The sequence below is a fragment of the Argiope bruennichi genome, chromosome 9, assembly GCF_947563725.1.
Source record: "Argiope bruennichi chromosome 9, qqArgBrue1.1, whole genome shotgun sequence".
Taxonomy (NCBI): Eukaryota; Metazoa; Arthropoda; class Arachnida; order Araneae; family Araneidae; genus Argiope; species Argiope bruennichi.
In genome coordinates, this window is record NC_079159.1 from 33,328,613 (window position 1) to 33,351,312 (window position 22,700).

The 22,700-nt window shown below is 28.3% G+C and overlaps 1 protein-coding gene across 1 annotated transcript in view; it reads left to right on the forward strand.

The window, feature by feature from the left end:
* Positions 1-21,300, forward strand: part of LOC129984576 (sialin-like) — a 37,862-nt gene extending 16,562 nt beyond the window's left edge. Inside the window, exons 5-11 of the mRNA XM_056094491.1 lie at positions 647-830; positions 4,273-4,400; positions 7,339-7,488; positions 10,453-10,585; positions 13,054-13,209; positions 14,907-14,992; positions 20,965-21,300. Of these exons, the coding sequence (XP_055950466.1) occupies positions 647-830; positions 4,273-4,400; positions 7,339-7,488; positions 10,453-10,585; positions 13,054-13,209; positions 14,907-14,992; positions 20,965-21,240 (1,113 nt within the window). The 3' untranslated portion in view covers positions 21,241-21,300. The remainder of the gene's footprint in view (positions 1-646; positions 831-4,272; positions 4,401-7,338; positions 7,489-10,452; positions 10,586-13,053; positions 13,210-14,906; positions 14,993-20,964) is intronic.
* Positions 21,301-22,700: the final 1,400 nt, after the last annotated feature.

Here is a 22,700-nt window from a genome sequence, read left to right on the forward strand (position 1 = left end):
GTCTTTACTTTTTAACATATATTGATACTTTGTAAGCATTCTCAAAAGATATATATATATATATATATAGAGCATTACTAACTCTCTCAGCTGTAAAAAGTATTATGTTTCAATAAAGTTCGTCTGCATTTTGAAATATTTCAAATTCTGCAATAGTATACGACAGGAAGTATTTATAAAAATATGAGAGATGTTTATTTTTTGTCTTTAGAAATTTTACATTCAGAAATCTAATTAAAAAAGAGCTTGTTTTCTAAATTACTAAAAGATAATGTAAATTGTATCCTATGGTTGAATAAATATTTTTAAACAGAAAATTACACTTGTTTTTGCTTTTTCTTACGTAGACATAGAGCAATTAAATGCAGGTATAATCGCAAGTTAATAGTAATATTAAAATAAAGCATTTTACAATGAAAGATTTAATAATAAAGTTTAAAAGATAAATAAAGTCTACATGCATTAAATTTCTAAAAAAATTTCAAACATTTTTTTTTCTGCCGCCTAAAATACGAAGCTACTATTACTTTATGTAATGTTATTAAAAATGTTTTCATGAATTTTCTACATCAATAATTTTTTCCATTAAATATTTCGTAATAAATTGTACCCGGTTCGTAAAGTTTATTAATATTTAATTTTTCAGGCTCCTGTTTTTCCTCTCCTGGTAGTCATGATTTCTAAGTGGATTCCGAACACAGAACAAAGTTTTATTGCGTCTATCATGCTGGCTGGCTTCGGGACAGGCGCCTTCGTCTCTTATCTAGTTTCGGGTGTACTGTGCTCATCAGAATTTCTTGGTGGATGGCCATCAGTTTTCTACTTAAGTGGTAACTAACTTTGCTTAAATTTATTTTCATTTTTGAAAAGTGAGATTTGATTCCATTTTGGAATGAAAAGCATTATGATAATTATTTTACCCTTTTTTTACTGGCCTATTTGAAGGAGTGCCCCAAACATTTTTACAGCACAAAATTTGTCACTACTACAAATTATAACTATATCCAGAGAGAGTGTTCGATTTTATTATATACTAGCATAAAATAATGTGCTCTTTTCATTTCTTCTTAATAGAACTTCTATATTCATAACGAGTCACATAGCAAGTAATGATCTGTTATAACGATAAAACTGAACTCGTGATGCTTAATGTTACGAATTTGGAATAGTATTTCCTAGAGTAGTAAATTTCCTAGTAAGGGAGAGAGTTTGTATGCTGATTCTGTTGAATGCTGAATAGATGTCAAATCATTGACTAAACTGAATAATAAAACTGAACTCGTGATGCTTAATGTTACGAATTTGGAATAGTATTTCCTAGAGTAGTAAATTTCCTAGTAAGGAAGAGAGTTTTTATGCTGATTCTGTTGAATGCTGAATAGATGTCAAATCATTGACTAAACTGAATGATAAAACTGAACTCGTGATGCATAATGTTACGAATTTGGGAATACTACTTCCTAGAGTAGTAAATTTCCTAGTAAGGAAGAAAGTTTTTATGCTGATTCTGTTGAATATTGAGTCAAATCATTGACTTCCCCCTGGCCTTGACGAAGAATTTGGTGATAAACTGTAGATTCCAGGAGCAGCAAGAATCTTGTCGATAGATCCATTATGATAGAGCAGTAAAATCAATAAGTAGTAAATCGGCAATTGAGATGAAGCGAACAGTCTGTGGCAAGCAGCAGACGATTGAGAAGCGTGAATAATCTGAGAAGTCTCTCTCCATTGGAATTCTGTCTGGACACTTTATTTTTACAATTATTTATTGCCATTTTTCTGCTTTTTGATTGCTGCCTATTGCAAGCAGGGGGTTTTATGCATACTTCCGCTGTGTCTTCTTTTGCTTCCATCTTCCATCTTTTGTGTAGAATAAAGCACGTTATTTTTTTATTGAGCCTTCACTATATTTTTGCCATAACTGAACTCGACCATGGTCTTCGGATTTAATTTTCCGTAACAATACTGATACTTTATGTCATGTTTTGTTCTTTGAATTATAATGATGAAAATCGAATACAAATGTATTATTACATCAACTGCACACCATGAAAGAGTTTTCATCTTAACCATATGCCGTCGAAAAATTTAAGTTTCAACTACGTGTCACTGGCAAACCTAGTCAAAAGATATACATTGCATTTTCGGTGATTAATCGCTCGTTGCAATAAATATGACATTTTTTTCTGATCAATCTCTAGCATATGGTAAATACATAAGTATATTTTCGAATGTCTTATATAGAACCGATAGGGCTCAAAATTTGATGAATGAATACACATTGTGACTTAACGGCCACATCTAAATTTCATTTTAATTAATAATATATTATAACTTGTTGCATTTTGAATTTGCATTTGGTTTATATTCCTGTTTAAAATTTTAAATACATCTACTTTGAATAGAATGATTTATAAATGGCAAATTAGTGAACGTATTTGTACCAAAATTTCACAAGGAATGACAATTTTGTTCACAATGCTCTAAATGTCAAATGTCATATACCTAATTCATTTCTGTAACGTTATTTTTATTTGCACAACACCTTTCAGACAGGCAGATTCCTTATTAGTCTATTCCATTTATGATTCGAAAGAAATCTAGTTTTAATATCAAAAACACAACAAATTTCATCAATATGGATCTTTGCTCTTACGATTTATCTTGTTCGCGGACAATCAGGCATAATTTCAAAATTAGTTCTAGTGAATTTCTGAAATGAGCATATTTTTTTAAATTCTCGAGAGTTCTTGAGGTTGAATTTTTTGGAATCAAAACAACTTGATTTTTACTTGAAGAAAAGTTGATTTTTTTTTATCTTCCCCCGTCCATAATATCAAAGTTAGTTTTGAAAACAAATGCTTCATTGGAGTTATTGTACTATCATATTGGATCAGTTTGAGTTCCTAAATCATTAACTATTTTAATTGTGCATAGTATTTCACATTTAATAATTAATCCAACAATTTCTCCGAAGTTGTGTAATTTAATTGAACTCCAAGATATAAATTTCATAAAAATTTGAAATATTATCTTATATTTATTCCGGAATTCTTTGTTTTCTTTAAAAAATGCTATATTCTAATCTCGTAGCCTTTACTTGATATCAAAGTAATATTTTGGAATTAAAAAATAAATTAATTTTTTTCATATTTAGCCCAAAAAGTAAGTATTTTAATTTGTATTCTATTTACATTTTCTATATTTACAATGATTGCAACATCGACTACTGAGATATTTCCTTGCATTTAATTCGAGTGTATTTTCTTTAATAACAATGTGTTACAAAAATTTTTGTGAGAATTTTTCCTTAATTGAATATTTAATTCAACAATGAAATAATAATAATAATAATAAAAACTGAGCAAGGATATCAAACGCAGAAATATCTTTCTTTTCTAAGAAACATCATTATTATGTACAATAAATATTATGTAAATAATAATATCATTATTATGTGCAATAATTTATACATTAATTAATACATTATTATGTACAATAATTAAATATTTTTTAAAGTTTTAAAATCTTTTCAAAAGATTTTAACGAAATTTTGCAAATGTCCTCAAGAAATGCCTGATACTTTTGTATCTTAAATCACTTAAAAAAAGTTTAAATGAGAAATTCAAAAAGTTATTTATATGAAAATTTTTATGTATTAGGAAAAATGTAAAAAGTATTTGTATTCTGCTCTTGAAGATGCCTGGTATTGATATCCTTGTGGGGCTAACTGAATTAATAACACATAATTATATTTTGATTTGTAAGTCATCGCATTCTAATATATAATTTCAAATATTTTTATTTAACTATATTGTTGTAAATAATTGCCTTTATAATTGCTATATTATTCAATTTTTAGATAGTTTATTTAATTAGATTGATTAATTAAAATGTACTCATTAGATTCTAGGCCATATTATCGCAAAAATATTTTAGATATCATTATTTAGGCTTCATTTCAACACTCTTTTCCTTGATGTAATATTTTGTAAAAGTGGTGTGAATATAAGGATTACATTTTAAAAAAGTGGGGAGTGGGGGCTGTTTCGACGTTTGCCCTATTTTATAAAATTTTAAAATTATTCAACAATTTTAAAAAACCTTATATAAATGCAAACTAATTACTATTACAATAACTATATAGACTGATAAGAGAAGGGAAAATTATCTATATATTCCTAATGTTTTTTCAAAAACTCTTCATGGAATTTGATTTAATATATACAAACATTAAAGTAATTATCTTTCATAGTAGTTATTTTTTTGTAGGAATAGCTGGAATTGCTTGGTGTGCGCTGTGCTTCTTCTGTGTGTTTGAATCCCCTGATGATCATCCCACCATATCATTTAATGAACTGGAATATATAGGAAAGAATATTGGATCACCTGTCAAAAAGGTTGCATTTGGTCATCTGTTTTGAATTGTCATTTGACATTTAATCATTAAAAAATTCTTTTTATAAAAGATCCTCAAATTACTAATTACATTTATTTCAACTATTTTTTTCTGAGTTTTGTGTTTAAAAAATAAATTGTATTAGGAAATAATTACCTATAATTTTTTTCTAAATTTCCTATAATAATAACCTATGATTACCTATAATTATTTTCTAATAATTACCTATAATAATTTTTTTCTAAAATAATTACCTAATTGCCTATAATAATTACCTATAATTTTTTTCTAAATTTCCTATAAAAATAACCTATAATTACCTAATTGCCTATAATAATTACCTATAATTTTTTTCTAAATTTCCTATAAAAATAACCTATAATTACCTCTAATTATTTTCTAATAATTACCTATAATAATTTTTTTCTAAAATAATTACCTAATTGCTTATAATAATTACCTATAATTTTTTCTAAATTTCCTATAATAATAACCTATAATTACCTATAATTATTTTCTAATAATTACCTATAATAATTTTTTTCTAAAATAATTACCTAATTTTTTTCTAAAAATCTAAGAAAATATTACCTATAATGTTTTTCTAAATTTCCCTATAATTTTCTAGTGAACTGATATATATTGAATAAAAATAAAAATATTCTAATCTCTTAAATCATCGCAGTATTAAAAAATATCAGTAAATTATTTATTATTATTTTTGCAATGCTTAACATAATTAGCATTTAAAATTATGAATGCCATTTATTTATTGTTTCTAATAAAATTATAATTTCTAATAATTATAAAATTATAAAATTTCGTCAACATGGAACACTTTTGTAACTTTGTTATTTATTATCGCATTTTCATAAAATTGGTATCGAGGGAAATAGATTAAAGAGACAGTTTTGCTGAGATAGACAAACTGATTAGTCAAGTTAAATACTATATTGTAATTTTTCCTTTACTGCTATTGAGATTTTTTTAATAATTCGATTCAGCAGGGTTTTTTTATGTGTGTGTATCAAATTTTGTTCTGAAATTCGCTGTAATTCTTGAGAAATGCTTAATTTTATTTGCTGAAAATTCTGCCAGAATAGAGCCAACCCATCCGGGGGCCGTATATTAAGTTAGACTGTTAGTACAAAAATAAGACTTTTTTTTGCGTTTTTATCCCATGTCATTTTAGAGGAGTAAACATATATCCTTAATAAAAGAATTTTTTTTTTCAAAATAAAACCATTTCTTTCTTTTTATTTAAATATTGAAGAATTTTCATTACTTCTAAAAGTAATTAATCATTTAGTTGATTAAAAAAATTAAATTCTAAAATTAATTAACATTAGTTCACTTTTTTAGTTGATTCCGTTCTGTGATATTAACATATATCTTAATGTTGTTGTTGTTGTTAATTATAGCACTTGCCACGGACAAGCCCGCTGTTCGAAGACAGCCGATTTAAGCCTAAAGGGGAGCGCCTCTTGTTTTTATTGTAGAGCCAACTAGGGCCAAGAGTACGACTTAACTACATAAACGTCACAACCCTTTTTACGGGGCGGACTTCTTTCTCGCATTTCATTCACTCATCCACAGATAGTAATTTAGACTTCAATCAGAGAACGATCACCCCTGATCCAGTACCCCCAGTGGTATTACTCTCGACGGAGGACTTTGTGACCATGACAGATTTAACACGCGTCAGCCACCAAGTACGCGAAGAATCTTCGGCCGGCGCGGTTCGAACTCGCAACCCCGCCTTATATCTTAATTTTTATGAAAAATGAAATACTTTGTTTAACCGATTCTTTTCCTTAAAATGTCGCACATTGGAGAAATGTGAATACCTTAAAGGCATTTTAATCCAATGAAATTATCCGTATTTATTAAAAGGACGAACTTTTAATTTCAGGCAGAAAAAATTGTTAATGGGATAGAAGATTTATTAAGTTTACTACTGTAAGAATGACTGAACGCTGGACATTCTTCCTGTTATACAATGGCTGATGTAATCAAGATAAATAAATGCAAACGAATTGAGCCAAGCACATTATCAGGTCAATTAACCATCTTAATTAACTCCGTTAATCAGTTGGTCTATCTCAACAAACCTTTTCCGTTGAGTCATTTCCATCGATACCAAATTTGTGAAGATGCGTTACTAAATAACAATGTTTCACAGGTATTCCATTTTTTTTTGTTAATACAAATCGAAATGTACGAATTGAAAGTAGTACAATTTTCAATTTATTATTAATAATATTTCATTTTCAAATTTACCGACTATCGAACAAGTTCTGTTCTATTATGCCCTCAAGTGAAATTAAATACGTATTACTAAAATATTATGGTCAATTTATATTTACAGCATAAACTTTCAACGTTAAGATTTGAATAGAAAATTTTCAATAATATTATAATTTTTCCCTGATGAAGAAATTAATTCATTATATTTAAAAATGTTTGTGAAAAAGAAAGGAAATATTGCAAGAAAGACAAAAATATTTATTATTTATTCATTTTTTTAACATTCATTTTATTAATTAATTCATTCATTTTCTCATTTTTTAAAGATGAAACAGATCAAACATTGTATTGGATGAATGAAATCTATTTAAAGTCGTGATAGAGCTGAGGGAGCATCTATTTATATTTTGAACTTAATTTCTTCCCAAGAGAGGGCGCTATTATTCTAAATTTTATGTAAGAATATTTTGAAACAATTTTTTTAATGGATATAAAATCCTATATAATAAAATTATCGGGATCACAATGCAGAATTTTTAAAAATTTGTAACGACATCAAGTTAATGGCTTATTTTCTTGAAATCAATTTTTAAAAACTACTAGTAGATAAATAATTTTGCTTTTATTTATTAAATAGTTTTATATATCTTTATTTTAATAAATCACGCTATTTTTTTATTTTCTTTTTGTAGATGAAAACTATTCCTTGGAAATCGATGATAACATCCATCCCTGTATGGACTATTGCAGTGGGCACTTTTGGTCAATACTGGCTTTTAGCCTTTTATGTGACTTCGCATTCGATGTATTTAGGCACAGTTTTAAATTTAGACAGTGCTCAGGTCATTTTTCCTTATTATTTTATTTATTATTAGTTTGAATTTAATTATTATTGTTGTTAATTTAATAATAATAATTATTATTAATTTAATTATTATTATTATTAATTTAATTATTATTATTAATAATTTAATTATTATTATTAATAATTTAATTATTATTATTATTAATTTAATTATTATTATTAATAATTTAATTATTATTATTAATAATTTAATTATTATTATTAATAATTTAATTATTATTATTAATAATTTAATTATTATTATTGTATTTAATTATTATTGTTGTAAAATAGTTCAGACTAATAATTGGTATTATTAGTCTGAAACTATTTTATTTACTTGTACCATTTTTTTTGACTATGTCATGGAAACTTTTGAATGAGTTTAATGTTGTAATTTAATTATGCCTCTGCCTCCACCTTAAAATAGGCGTTTTATGTTTTGAAAATTCCCAGAAGAAATCAGATTTCTATAGAACGTTTCACAGTGGAAATTTAATTTTCATTCAACAGAATCGAGAAAAGCGTTGCTAAACAAAATTTATAAAGATTCAACGATTTTTAAAGATTATTAAAGATAAAGAAGACACAACTACTATACGATATTTCTACGATATATAAAGTGATAACTATACTATTGAACTTTGCTAAACGTTGTTTATTTCAAGAATATCAAAATAAATTGATCGAAAATAAATCATAAGATGAAACATACTTACCATTTTTGTTGTTATGAGCTTTCCGATATGTGTAAGACCAAGCAGTGGACGACTAATAATAAAGGCCAAAACATTTGCTAAACAACGTGAACTTGATAATGAAATCAGATTATAAAAAATTAGAAAAAGGTTTACAAGATGTTATCGAATTACTTCAACCAATGCCTCTAAATGCCTTAGTCAGAATTCTTCAGTTATATTTATCTATTGTATCCATCACATCATTTTCTATCATATCTACTATATCAATCTAATATATCCTCATCTACCATATCAATCTAATATATCATATCTACTATATTAATTTAATATATCATATCTACTATATTAATCTAATATATCATATCTATCATGTAATATTTATCATATCAATCTAATATATCATAACTACAATATCAATCTAATATATCATAACTACAATATTAATGTAATACATCATATCAATATTCAATTATCATATTTTATTTGCTTAAAATATCAAAATTCTGTCTCTCGCTCGTAAAAAATGTACAGAGAATTTTTGAAATTAAAAATTTAGACAATTATAAAAACACTAATGATACTAGTATCAATTGACCAGAGTTGTAAACGCAGGTACCAGTCAATCAATTTGATGTTTGCCCTCAGGGATTCAGTATAGTAAATGATTCGCTATTTTTTCAAATGTTATACCTCTTTTAATAATTCTTGATTAAGATAAATATTTTTACTTCAGTGTTTCAGGCCGAAATGGCAGGAATTAATTAATTTTATGCAAGTGAGACTTTGAAAAATGTTTTTAAAATCAATATACATATCAATAGTCATCTACAGAAGCTCTGAGGAATGATAAGTTAAGATAAAAATTTGTTAATAAAGTCAAAAATATTAGTTTGGCTGAGTGACTGAAAAGCATTGCCTGCAGGCAGGGATTTGTCAGTATTCAGGACAATAAATTCACGGACCACAGCGCTAAAATAACAACCATTACAGAAAAAGAAATCTGCATCTTTGCAAATCAATTGTAAAATGAAATTCAGAATTCAAGGACAAAAAAGTAAAAAAAGTTATTAGTTAATGAATGACTCAGAATCATGGAAACGAATTAAAGAATTCATTGAGTAGATAGAGGAAAAAAAGTTTTAATGCAAGAGAAATATATAATATACTTTTTAAACAGGCATAGTTTATTTCCTTCTTTTTTTTCAAAAGTTTTATAATCATGGATTCACGCTATCTGCATTTAAATATTGTATGTAAATCTTTAAACTTTAAATTAAGAGCACTAGAAAAAATTAATGTAAATACACTTTAAATAGTTTTAATTGATAAAATGGCTTAAAAATATACTTTTTAATAAATATTTTATTTTTAATATTGGTAGATTTTTCAATATCAGAGATTCAATATGAAGAAAACTATTCCAATTCATACTCATATTTTTAGTTCTTGATTCTCATAATCTTCAATTTTTTCATCTTTTCCTAATTTTATTATATTTTTTCTTTTCTCAATTAAACTTTAGAGCTATATTGGGTTGAGGTTATTTTTATAATTTATTTCTCTAACTTTTCTATGTAAATACCTCTTGTTTCTTCTATATCATATATGATTTCTGTATGTATCTGGAGAAAATCTTTTATCGACTACTGTTAATCTACACAAGTTTTTAGTAAGTTGGGTCAGTATGTGAAATAAAAAAAAACTTCTAATGTAAATATTTTTTTAAAAATAATTTTTAAGAATTATTAAACATATGTCATGAGTTTTATCTATTCATAATTTTTACTGCTTACTGTAATTAATTTTTTTATTTCTGAATTTACATGATTTCTGAACCGAATATAAAGACCAACTGCTATGGTTCTTGTAATATTATAATTACGGAAATTGTAAAATATATATATATAAAAAAAGTCAATAGCATAATAACTAGCTAGACTAATTATTTTTACCCATAAATTTTTCTATTTTATAGAGTGAGTTTTAAAAGTGAATAAGCCATATGTTTTATCATTTGTTGATCTAAAAATTCCTTAGAACATTAGCCGATTCGAATTTAAGACAAAAAGACGGAAGTCTTTTCAATCACTATGAAATTAAATATGAAGAAAGGAGAAAACCAGTTAAACCGCTCGGAAAGAAATTGTACATGCCTTTTGTCGAATAGTTTATAATATGTATATTACCTTATTATATTATGTATATTACCTATATTATATTACCTTTACTATTATTTTAAACGAGATATTTGTTATTGGTAGAATGGTTTACTGTCTTGTGTGCCAAATTTGCTTCGTGCCCTGTTCGCATGCCTTGTGGGTAGTATCATAGACTGGACAAGAAGAAGGAGAGATATACCGATTGTGTATGTCAGGAAAGGAGCAACTCTTGTCAGTAAGTAATGTCAGAAGTAACTTTTCTTGTATATAAACTCTCGATTATTCGTATTTGGTAATTCGAAAATGTAGATGAAAAACCTTAATTATAAGAGAAAAATAAATACTTTAACCAAAAAACTTATCGATTTAGGAATTATTGGTTTAATGTTTATTTCCTTAGTTTTTGGAATCAAGAGTTTTAGATATTCCTTGTATTAAATCCGCCCAGTATCATTTCAGAATGAGTAAGAAAAATTCCTCGGCACTATCTTATCGAGGACTAATGCAAAATAAGGCCAATTTTATTTTTTAATTTCAAGGCAATACTTAATGTTAATGCAGTGTGATGACGAAGTTCTTCAAATGTTAGCAAGTTAGTTTCTTCGAATGTTCAAATGTTAATTTTTCGGATGTTAATAATTTGCTCTCATATATATATATATATATATATATATATATATATATATATATATATATATATATATATATATATATATATATATATATATATATATATATATATATATATATATATAAGATAAATAATAATAATACTATCATAAGTATAATATATAAAAAATAAATAAAGATAGAAAAAATAGTAATAAACTAAATTTAAATTACATAGAATTGCTGCTTAAAATCTGGACAACCTGTAAAAAACATTTATCACAAAATTATTAAAATGAAGTGCCTGGTATCTTACATTAAATTATTAACTGATGTATTCCTTATTTCTCAGGAAATAATTTAAAGTCAGCATTTTTTTTGTTCGTAATATTGTCACGTTTATAGGCTTAAGGAAGAGAACACTCGTAGAGCAATATTAGTTTATTCAAAGTAAACCAAAGACCTCGGTTACTATAAAGCAAGCTCTTATATACAGATATAGAATGTTCTAGAACATTCCTAGAACTAACTAAAGAGGAAATGACGTACAAAGATTCTGAGGAAATTATAATAATGGAATATTCCAGAAGAGCTGAAAGGAAAATAAATAAATAATTAACAAATTTATTTGGTGATGATTGAACCAGCAATCACTTTGCCCGCAGTCCGATATCTTATCAACAAGCCACGGAGACATGTGGCTAGCTTCGTTGCAATATTTCAAATATAATTGAACAATTTTTCGTTATAACAACTTTCAATGACTTTCATTTATAATCTCCTTTGCGTTATAACCTTCCGATAAATAACTAAATCCTTATCTCCTTTGAATTTCTGTACTTTAAATCCCTATTAAGGATTATGTTTGAAATAATCCTTGTTTTTGAGAAACACGATATATGATTTTAATAACATCAATTGTACTATCTTCATATTCCGCATTGTTTGTACAAAATTATAATTTAAAGTATTTAAATCTACATATTTACTGTGGATCTTAAGGACCTAGAGTCCTTATCCAAAATTTAGCTATATTAAATGAACTCTTTGAATAAGACTTTAAGGATCTGTGGGAAACTTGACAGTCATCATATGATTCCAGTGTTTTTAAAGCGACTTGTCTTCAATTTTAATCTTCTTGGCCTTATTTCTTTTTTGTAGACTTAATTTTTTTTAGATTCTTGACAGAAAATTATTTTTTGTTATACGTATTGTGATAATTATGTGTAGTCATGCTTTTTGATTGATATTGTGCTTACATATGTAGAACTGGGTGGGACAAAATGCCCATTCAATCCCATTTGGATCAGTGTCTAGGGTACTGATTACTGAAAACTTTTAAAGAAAAACAAATAATTTATTTACAGTAAACAAAATTAAAAGAACATTAGCAATTAGAACGGAAAGATTATTTACATTAAAGTTAGAAGTAAAATATTTAGATGGCACCAAGAGCGAAGCCTAATACGATGTCTGCCCATAGCTAAACTATGAACGTCGTTGCGTATTAAATACTCATTGTTATCAGACACGAAGAACCTTCTCTCGAACGAATGCCAACATCTCGCTTTTTACTCAAACTTATGGTCATGTGACTTAGCACTTTGGATTAGTAGAACCCATGATGCCATCTATTACAATACAATAAAACTAAATTGATTTGGATGCGTTCAGTATAATAGTGGAATGGTAATGGCTACTAATTAAATCTCTACAACTATGTTTTACTTTTTGACCATTGCTAATTATTTGTATTTTTTGTTTGTATATAGGTTTAGAACTTTGCAGTTATTTATTCTTTGCTGTTCCTTTTTTTTATATGTGTTTTAATTTGCTTTTGTGGCTTGTGTTTCTTGTGTGTTTTTTTGTTTAATGCGTTATGTAAATGGTATCAATAACTGTGGCGTGCTTAATAAATAAATATTTCAAAAGCATTTCTTTCCATATTAGAATTATACGTAATTAAAATTTTTTCTGAGAATTTTTTAACTGATTTGATTGAAATCTATAATTGTAAAAGCATTGTGGTGATAATATATATCTCTTGTATATATTATAAATTTTTTTAAATAAAATATTAAAATGTTTTCACAGATTCCATTGTGGCTTGTTTGGGGTTTACTGGAGTTATTTTTGCTGGCTGTGATGTTATGCTTAATACAATTGCTTTTGTCCTTGGTGGTCTCTGTGGAGATTTTGTAATATTTGGTGTGGTCTTGGTTCCGACAGATATTGCACCAAGCTTAGGAGGTATGTATTAGGAGGTATGGTACAAGGTTTTATCAAGTATAAGAAATCTTCCTGGAATGTATGTAGTTGTCAGAGATGATCACACACCATATTAAATTGCTCCTTAGTGAACGCACTTTCACAGCTTCAGAGAAAGAGATACAATGACAACATAGAGATGATCCATGATCTGAATTATTGTTATCATAGTTAAATTTTCGTAAAAATAGTTAGCTGAAAGCTTATTTCAGATCTTTTCGCTGATGAATCTTTCACAAGTTCAGATAGCGCAATTTAAATATTATTTGGTTGTTTTTGTATTATATTGCTCTGAAAATATATTGCTCAGTAAGTTGCAAAGTGTAATAAACTCGAAAATGAATAACTACGCTATATTCCACAAGAAAACACGAAACACAGTTAGCAAAACTCAGCCGAAACCCCACTTGCTGAAATCAACCATACACACGCAAACATCAAATTTCTAATTAGACTACCTAATTAAGCGCTTTGTGTACCTTCTCACGAAGCGATGACAAAGTATTAACTAGATTTCTTTAGTATCTCTTATTTATATAAGTTCTGCATAAGGATATGGAATTTTCTATAAGGATCTGTGGATCTCGGTTTCTACATGAAATAATGACAAAATACCTGTATTCGTTTCAGAATCTTAATTTTTGTCTTCAAAGGCACCAACTCGTCACCAAATCGCCAATTTTGTCGCCAGTGTCATAAACCATTGATTCGGCATCTATTCAGCAATCATTAAGAATATCATTAATTCTGTTTATTCGGCGATAAATTTAAAATTGCAGAAAATCATAGTTACAGATTGGTACTATTATTAATATATCAACCTGTACATGTTAATTTTTATTAAAACATTTCAAGAGTTTCTTTGATAATTGTCCAAACGTGAAGACTCTCTTAATTTTGTTCTTATATGGTAGATGAATATAAATGAAATAATTAATAGAAAACAACATTCTTTAGCTTTTACTTATGCATACATTTCAAGTAAACATTATTCTAAAGGAAATTGTCGATTTTAATCATAATGGGTAGAAGTTTTCAGTTTAATTAAGTTAAATAACTAAATGAAAGAAGAAATAATAATTTTTGATTTTAAATAAGCATTTTATTTTATCTCAACGCATTCTAATAAATAGCAACAGCAAAACATTATTTAATTTACATCTGCGAGTAATTTATATGTTAATTTCATTCTTTTATTTGAAAATTCGCAGTGATGATTGAATTATTTTGGGAGTTTTAACAAACCTGCATTCTCTTGTTTTATAATATGGTATATAAATAATGTATATCTATCGTTTTGAAATTTAGATAAAATTGAAGTAAAATGAAATTTATTTACTCTATTGGATATAAAAACATAAGTAGTATTAAACGTAGAATTATTCGATATACGAAGCAAAAACGATTGTATACAATGCATTAATTTCATTAGAAAATTTTAATTTAAAAGTATCTGTATCAAAGGTTGTATTTATTATTGCAATGAAAAAGTTTATAACTGAAATAATATGATTTAATGAATTCAAAATTGTCAGCTGCAAAGATTATACATTTCTATTATATTAAACTTTTCAATTAATGATATAATTCAGTTAATAATTTTTTTGAACAAAAGATCATTTGAATTATTGCATTTAAAAGGGCCTAAGACCTATTACCTGATATTTAATTTCTTCTAGGAACATTATCTGGAATTCTATGCTTTTTTGGCAATACGCCCTTTTTTCTACTACCTTGGATGATTGGAATGTTTACTAAAGAAGAAGTAAGTAAAATATATTTGCATTATAATTAATCTAATAGAATTGGTATTATATAGTTAAAAAAGGTATATTTACAAATCTGAAAAATAATTTTATGTAATAAAGAGTATTTAGTTTAGAGTATATTATTTAATAAAGAGTATTCCTTAAACTCAATATTGAAACATTTGATTGTTACTCTCTCATGTTTTTTTAAAAAAAATATATTATTAGCCATGCATTATTCTGAATAACTCGTGGATAAAAAAATTGTAAAAATATATATAAAAAAATTGTAACACGACTGAATAGAAATTTCGTAATATAATAGTAATTATTTTTATTAATATTATTAATTATTTAAATTTATTACATATATATTATGAAAAGAATTAGTTAAAAATGATATATATATATATATATATATATATATATATTAAGACAGCGAAGAAATTTTCAATTTTGTGATGTCGTTTTATTTCATCTTGAAGAAGCACGCAGTATTTACAGCAGAAGCGACGAGCAACACACAACACAGACCAACACAGAAAGGAATGAGGAAAAGGCTCTTGAAATTTTATCCTTGGCCTTATATAACCTGAGATTTTGATAGGGAAAATATTTCTTTACAGTGCTAATATATAATTAAGATTTTGATGGGGACTTTTGCTACACGCGTCGACGAGGTAAGGGAAAACACAGGGATCTTTTAAAAAGAATGTGCTTACTGGACATTTTTCTACCCCTTCACGCGGAGTGTGGGAAAGTCAGGCTTTTAGCCGATTCAGCAATTTTACAAAGCTCTCTTGAATTAATTATGTAGAGAAAGTGGAATTGGATCATGAAATTAGAATTAAAATATCATTACACACACACACACACACACACACACACACACACACACACACACACACACACACACACACACACACACACACACACACACACACACATTTATATATAACATGAAGAGGACATACAGAATTAGAGCCTAATCATATGGAAGTAATCAACATTCCGTGCTTTTCTGATTTGAAGCAAGGAGTTGAAGTTTAAGAACTCGGATTTACAAACAGTTCTTAAATAGGCATATAAAATGTTTTCTCTATTTGAAACTATTTAATGCCTTTAAGAATTTATGAAAAGAAATAAATATAAGCAAGCAGTGCATGGACATGAATGGAAAGACAAATTACATCTCGAAAAGAGTTAAAGTTCGTTAATTTGGAAGGCTTTTGTAGGTTAGATTACTAAGTTGTTTGATTTAACAAAAGAATAATTCTTGTTAGTATACATGGATTACCAAGATATACAAAATTACACAACTGCGTGCCTCAGTCTATGAGATGAGAGCAAATATTATTTATAAAAGGAAATATTAAAAAAAAATAGAAACATAAAAGAAAACAATGGAAAATCTTTATAAAATAAAACTATGTTATTATATCTTCAATTGTTAAATGTATTAACCTAAACCTTAGCCATGAATTGTGGTATAGCTTAGGATTTCCTTTGATTACTTAGAAATTAAATAGCGTTCAAGTGAAGTGATGAAAAAAGTTGTCTGATAATGAGTAGTCTAGTCAAAGAATATTTGAGTTGGAATATTTATATATTGCAGTGGGTGTGTTGGCTAACCAATAGCTTTTTTCTTTAATTATTGTTGATTTGGTGTGCATTCTATATTTTGGTATAATATCAGTTTTAAAAAGCTATTACTATAACAAAGGCGTCATAAACAGGCACAGCATATACAGAATATCCAATTCAGTCTTTTGCCCCGCCCCCTTAACTTTTGAATAAAATCAGCTATAGTCATAACAGTACTATCCATGTTTAGTAAAATGGCTTAGCGATTATAAATTTATAGCATAAACTTGTGGAAAATGGAATTAAGTTCACTATTTCAGAAACTGCATAAGATGAAGAAACAAGTCAATTATAGGCATTATTTATTTTATATAAAAAAAGATACCCTGACTTCTGAACAATAATATCAAGCACAAAGTGCTCAAAAATGCAAATTTGTTTGTATACATTTTCTGAAGTGATATAGGACATCGACAAAAGAAGAAAAGGAATTTTTTTTGAACAAAAAGGAATGAATATATTCATATAATGAATGAATTCAATGTATTTTTTTCTCTTTGGAAATAACTTAAACAGTATGAAAACGGGATATTCTACCAAAATTGTTGGATTTTCGATAAGATATTACTGTTGCTTTACTCCAGGGCATTAAGGAATATTTTAACAGTGTACTAAGTGAAATTCAGACAAAGGTCAAAATCTGTGCTGTGGAAGTAATTTAAATACTGAAAACGAAGGTATCTTATGGTAACTAGTTGTTCTTTTTTCTTTTTGATCCGTTTTGTGAAGTCACCGTTTCGGAAAAAGCGAACAAATACATGTATATTTTGAGTGCTTTATTTTTAACTTTTATGTACATAAGGTGCATTTTTATACGAAATCGATGACGCAGTACAAGTTTGCAACTGACATTTCCCCATTATTATGTACTTTTTCCGAGGTACGAATGATAACTTCGAAATTCGACACTAGATGGTACTTCAGTGAACCTATTTCGTAACGCATCTCGATTTTATTATGCTTACTCAGACATCTCCTTTATGACCAGGTGCTGTCATTTTGAAATTAAGAAAAGAATTAAGGGGTTGGGCTCCGTTTATTAATATTTGAATTTAAAGATGGATGTTATATTATTCGGATTTCATTTACTTAGTATTTTAGCCCTAGAATGCATGATTAGTATTATTTTATTTTTTAAAAAAAAAGTATACATATTTTGAATAGAAGTAAATAATTTAGGAATATTATTAATTTTTTTTAAAAATAAATTTATTAATTATTTTTTAAATAATTAATAATTTTTTTTTAAAATGGCTACCTTATAAATTAAAAAATATCCTAGTAACATAAATTACGTTATAAAAATTCTGCAATAAAAGTAAGTCACTTTTTACCATTAAATTTTTTACAATGCAAAAAATATTTTGATAATATTTTTAATAGTAGAACCATTCATACAATTGCCATCTTGATATTTTCCCAATTTTCCAGTTTAAATCTAATTCTAATACTGCTATACCTATATATAGGTTGTGGTGAAAGCTTATAAGCCAGTTAACAACTACGCTACCCAAGCAATTGCTTTTGTATCATGGTCATGTTACTGGTATGCGAACCACAAGGTCACAGGTGCTATCCTCTCGCATCTCAATCCGCCACATTGGTGATCCCTACGCTACCCGAGCAATTGCTTTTGTATCATGGTTATATTACCACAAGGTCCCAGGTTCTATCCCTCGCTCATACCAATTCGCCACATTGGTGACCTCGGACGATGAACCTTCAACCTTCGTACAGCTGTTGTGGCGCCATCTACCCCCAACAACCCAAAGTCATCCGATTCACTTGACGCAGCAACCACTCAACCACACACATTCGCCATAACGCTTGGCGCTACTCAAATAGGTAGAATCAACAGCTAATAAATAATACATCACCACTCAACAGCCATCTCGTTCGTCTCACTTCCGACTCACTGGAGGGCGAGTCTGTTGTGAAAGTTTATCAGCTAGTTAACAACTACGCTACCTGAGAAATTGCTTTATATCATGGTCATGTTACTGGACTGTGAACCACAAAGTCCCAGGTTCTATTCTCGTGCATCTCAATCCACCACAAGGTCTTTTTAAGAAATGTTTATCAAAAAATCATATAAAAAAGCATTTCCAAATACATGATGTTCCACAAGGTAGGCAGCTTCTAATATTTACATAAACAGACAGAACACGTCAAGAAGAGTATTTTGATGTATAATATTTGGGGTCCCCTGATTTAGCATCATAGTATAATTACAAGAAGAACATTAATTACGAATCCGATAGTTTGTATTATAAATTACGGTGCATACGACAATTGTACAACAGGGAAGCTTCCATAAGTGACTATGTAAATTTGTGGCAACCAATGAGGAGAAAAGTTAATCTGCAAGTGAATACGCAAATTCCCGCCGCGGCATATAAGACTAGAAAACAGGTTAGATGAGATTGTCGTTACTCGTTAAGAAATTACTCTGTACTGTAAGTAATCGCTGTGGTTCTGAAAAGAGCAAACATTTGATTGAGCATCGTGTTTTCATGGTGCTGACTCATCATGAATTGCAATCACCAACTGCTATGGGGAAAAAAATTCGGCAGTCACCACACCATAAACGGCACGACGTTAAAAAAAACGTACGAAAGATTTAAGAACCTTCACTGTTTTGGACAATGTGCTAACAATGGGGAAAAGATGCATGTAAGGACAGAAGCAAATGTTCAGAAAGTGAAAGAATTGTGCAAGTCTATCCAGAAACTGAAGCAAGTCCATCAACTTCGGTACGGCATGTGGCACGACAACTCGACATGTGCAAAAGCACCGTGCATCGGGTAATTAAGAAGGTAATCGGTTAATAATGCGGCCTTCTTCCCTTAAAAATTTCGAATCAATCAACCATTGACCAATTTGGATGGTTTAAGAAGCTTTCATTTTGTAAGCACGATGATTAATAACGTTGAATGTGCGAAGTAAGTCCATAAATTTCGGTACGGCAGGTGAAAGGAGAATTCGATATGCCCAAAAGCATGGTGCATCAGATAATGAGAAAGGATGCAACTCTGTTCCCTTACAAAATTCACAGCATTCATCCATTGACCGATTCGGATGGTTTAAGGAGGTTTGGTTATGCAAAAACGATGATTAATAAGGTTGAATAGGGAGAAATTGATTTCAGTCGGATCTGGTTTAGTGACGAGGCGCACTTCCACCTCCAAGGATATTTTAACAAACAGAACTGGAGGTGCTGGGCCACTGAAAATCCTCATCATGCAATAATTCGGCCACTTCAGCCCTTTAGATTCACAGTTTGTCTACATTATCTGCCGAAGGCTTCATTGAGTCAATTCTTTTAATCGAAAATATCACCAGTGAAGCTTATTTTGATGTGTTGAATGATGGTATCATACCATTCTTGCATGACATATAAAAGATAAGCGATTATTGGTGTATGAAAGATGGTACTAGATCTCAACACATTCAGCGAAACCTCGATCTCTTAGTAGAACATTTTCACGATTGACTGACAACTGATAGATTTCGCAATGGAATGAGAATACAGAATGGAATTCTGAAGGGTATAGAGTCGCCACCTTATTCCGCAAATCTTAACCCGTACAAATTTCTTTATGGAGATGTCTGAAAGACACTGTGTATCTCACATAGTCATCCACACTAGACGACTTGAAAGCAGTAATTGAAACTGAGTTGAAGGAAACTGGAACAGACGTTTTGCAGAAAACAATTTCGAACTTCGATTCCAGACTTCGCCATGTCATTTTTCGAAAGCCAATGAAAATCTGTTGCATTGTAAGTTCTCAATAAATATTGATTTTCACTTGTTTTTTCTCTTTTTTTCTTGAATTTTTCATAACGCAAGTTTCACACTTTAATTAGAGTATGACGCTACAATCGGGGACCCCACAAGTTACACATCAAAATACTCGTCTTGACGTGTTCTATTCGAATCTGCAAATATTAGACACTGTTTACCTTGTGGGAATCCTATACTTATTGTTGTTCTTTGGGACTGTCACATGATGCTTATAAACAGAAACAAAAACTTGTGTCAAATGGTTACATGACGCACTATAGGGTTAAGATATTTATATTTTTGGAATGTTAGTTTTATTTCTTCTGTAAATTCAATTTCATAGAAAGATTAAATTTTTGGAAACAAAATCAAACCTTAAAATCTTTTTTTGTTTGAATTGCTGCCTGAAAATGGTTCTTGGTAATGTTTTCAGATTGGATTCAGATGTATTCTCTTTATACTTAATTTCTTACTAATGTACGTTTATCTCTCATAATTTCTCTTATGCGATGATATTGTTTGTTTTTCAATGAAACTTACTTAAATTTCTTTTTTCAACAGCAATCCTTAAGGCAATGGAGATACATTTATTACTGCACAATTGGTGTAACAATTGTGACGACTCTAATCTACGTTATTTTTGGAACTTCTGATCCCCAGCCGTGGGCTACGGAGGAGGACGAAGACTCATCAGTTCAAAAGGAATCTCAAGAACAAAATAAACAAACATTAACTAATTCGAACTCAAAATGCAACAGCTTGGAATATCACAATCATGGAACAAATCATGACAAACATATTAAAAATATCAGTTCTGAGAAGAATCATATAGTCTAAAAGTCATGCTTGCTGTCAGTGGTACATTATAATTAAAATATATGTAAATACGGATAACACAACTTATTTAAAAAAAATCATGTGATCAAAATGCTACTGAAACATAAAAAAAGTCGACATCAACAGAGGTGAAAGCCCACTTTCACGCTACTTTTGATGCAAACTCAAAAAGAATTAATGAAGAGATGGCAATATATGTGGGTATTCCCATATAACACAGAGTTGCAATATATGTGGGTATTCCCATATAACACAGAGTTGCAATATATGTGGGTATTCCCATATAACACAGAGTTGCTTGTCTGTTATTGTTGACTGTCCCATACCTGCCTATTATTTCAATATTGCTGTAAAATAAAATCTTGTTTTCATTACGTCTTTGATTGGTGTTTACAAATTCATTAATTTAAACAACGTCTTGTAGCATTTTATGCAAAATTGATATGTTTTGGTAAACTAACTTAACCTTAAAGTTTGTCAGAGACTTTTCTAATCGTTTATTGTGATGCATTATTTGTTTTCTAGTGTATTTGGGTGATATATTGAGAAAAATAATTGAAGAAAAATGCCTTACAGCATTGTTGAAAATTAATAAAGAATCTTCATATTATCAAATAATTATGAATAGAATAACATGTTATTCTATTCAGAATGTACAATATTTATTTATATCGTTTGCATTTTAGTTGTCTCCATATGTGAAAAAAAATTAAAACATTGTTATTTAAGCAAATTTTGTTTGTCATTTGTTGAACATAATTTGAAGCATTGAAATTTTTAATTTGCAATATTAACATTATGAAGTGATTTTGGTAATTCTATAACTCATATTATTTAAAATAAAAATAATTATGTAAAATACTTTATACATGATACATGTCAGTGCTACGAAAGGAAACAAATCTTTAAATAAATTTGAAATATAGTAAATATTTCTCTTATTCCCCATAACTATAAAGGAATTATTTAGTTTAATTAAGCTATTTCAAATAAACATGTTTTTTAAAAATCACGATGCATTAGATATTGAAAATATATTCTCTTGTATGTGTATATTTTCGTCTTCAAATTTATCTTGTTTGAGAAATACTTAACTTAAATATTTCATTGGTATAGGCTGAAGCCGATATGAGACCTTTTTCAACAAGATGATTTTCGAATATATGTTTTACGAATGATACGAAAAGAGCACATTTTATTCAAAATTTAACAATCCTTAACATAAATCCTTTCTAATATATCTACTGACAAAAATTCTGAAGCTTATTTTTGATAGAATTTTAAAATTGCAATTTGTTTATATTATTACGAAGTCTAGTAACCAAAATAGAAGCAGTCAAGAGAATTTCAATCCAGTTAATACAGTTTAATGCACACTAAACTACAGCAATTATCGTATTGTCATATGTGTGAATACACAGCACCTGCTATATATTCAAACAATAATACATTTGCTAACA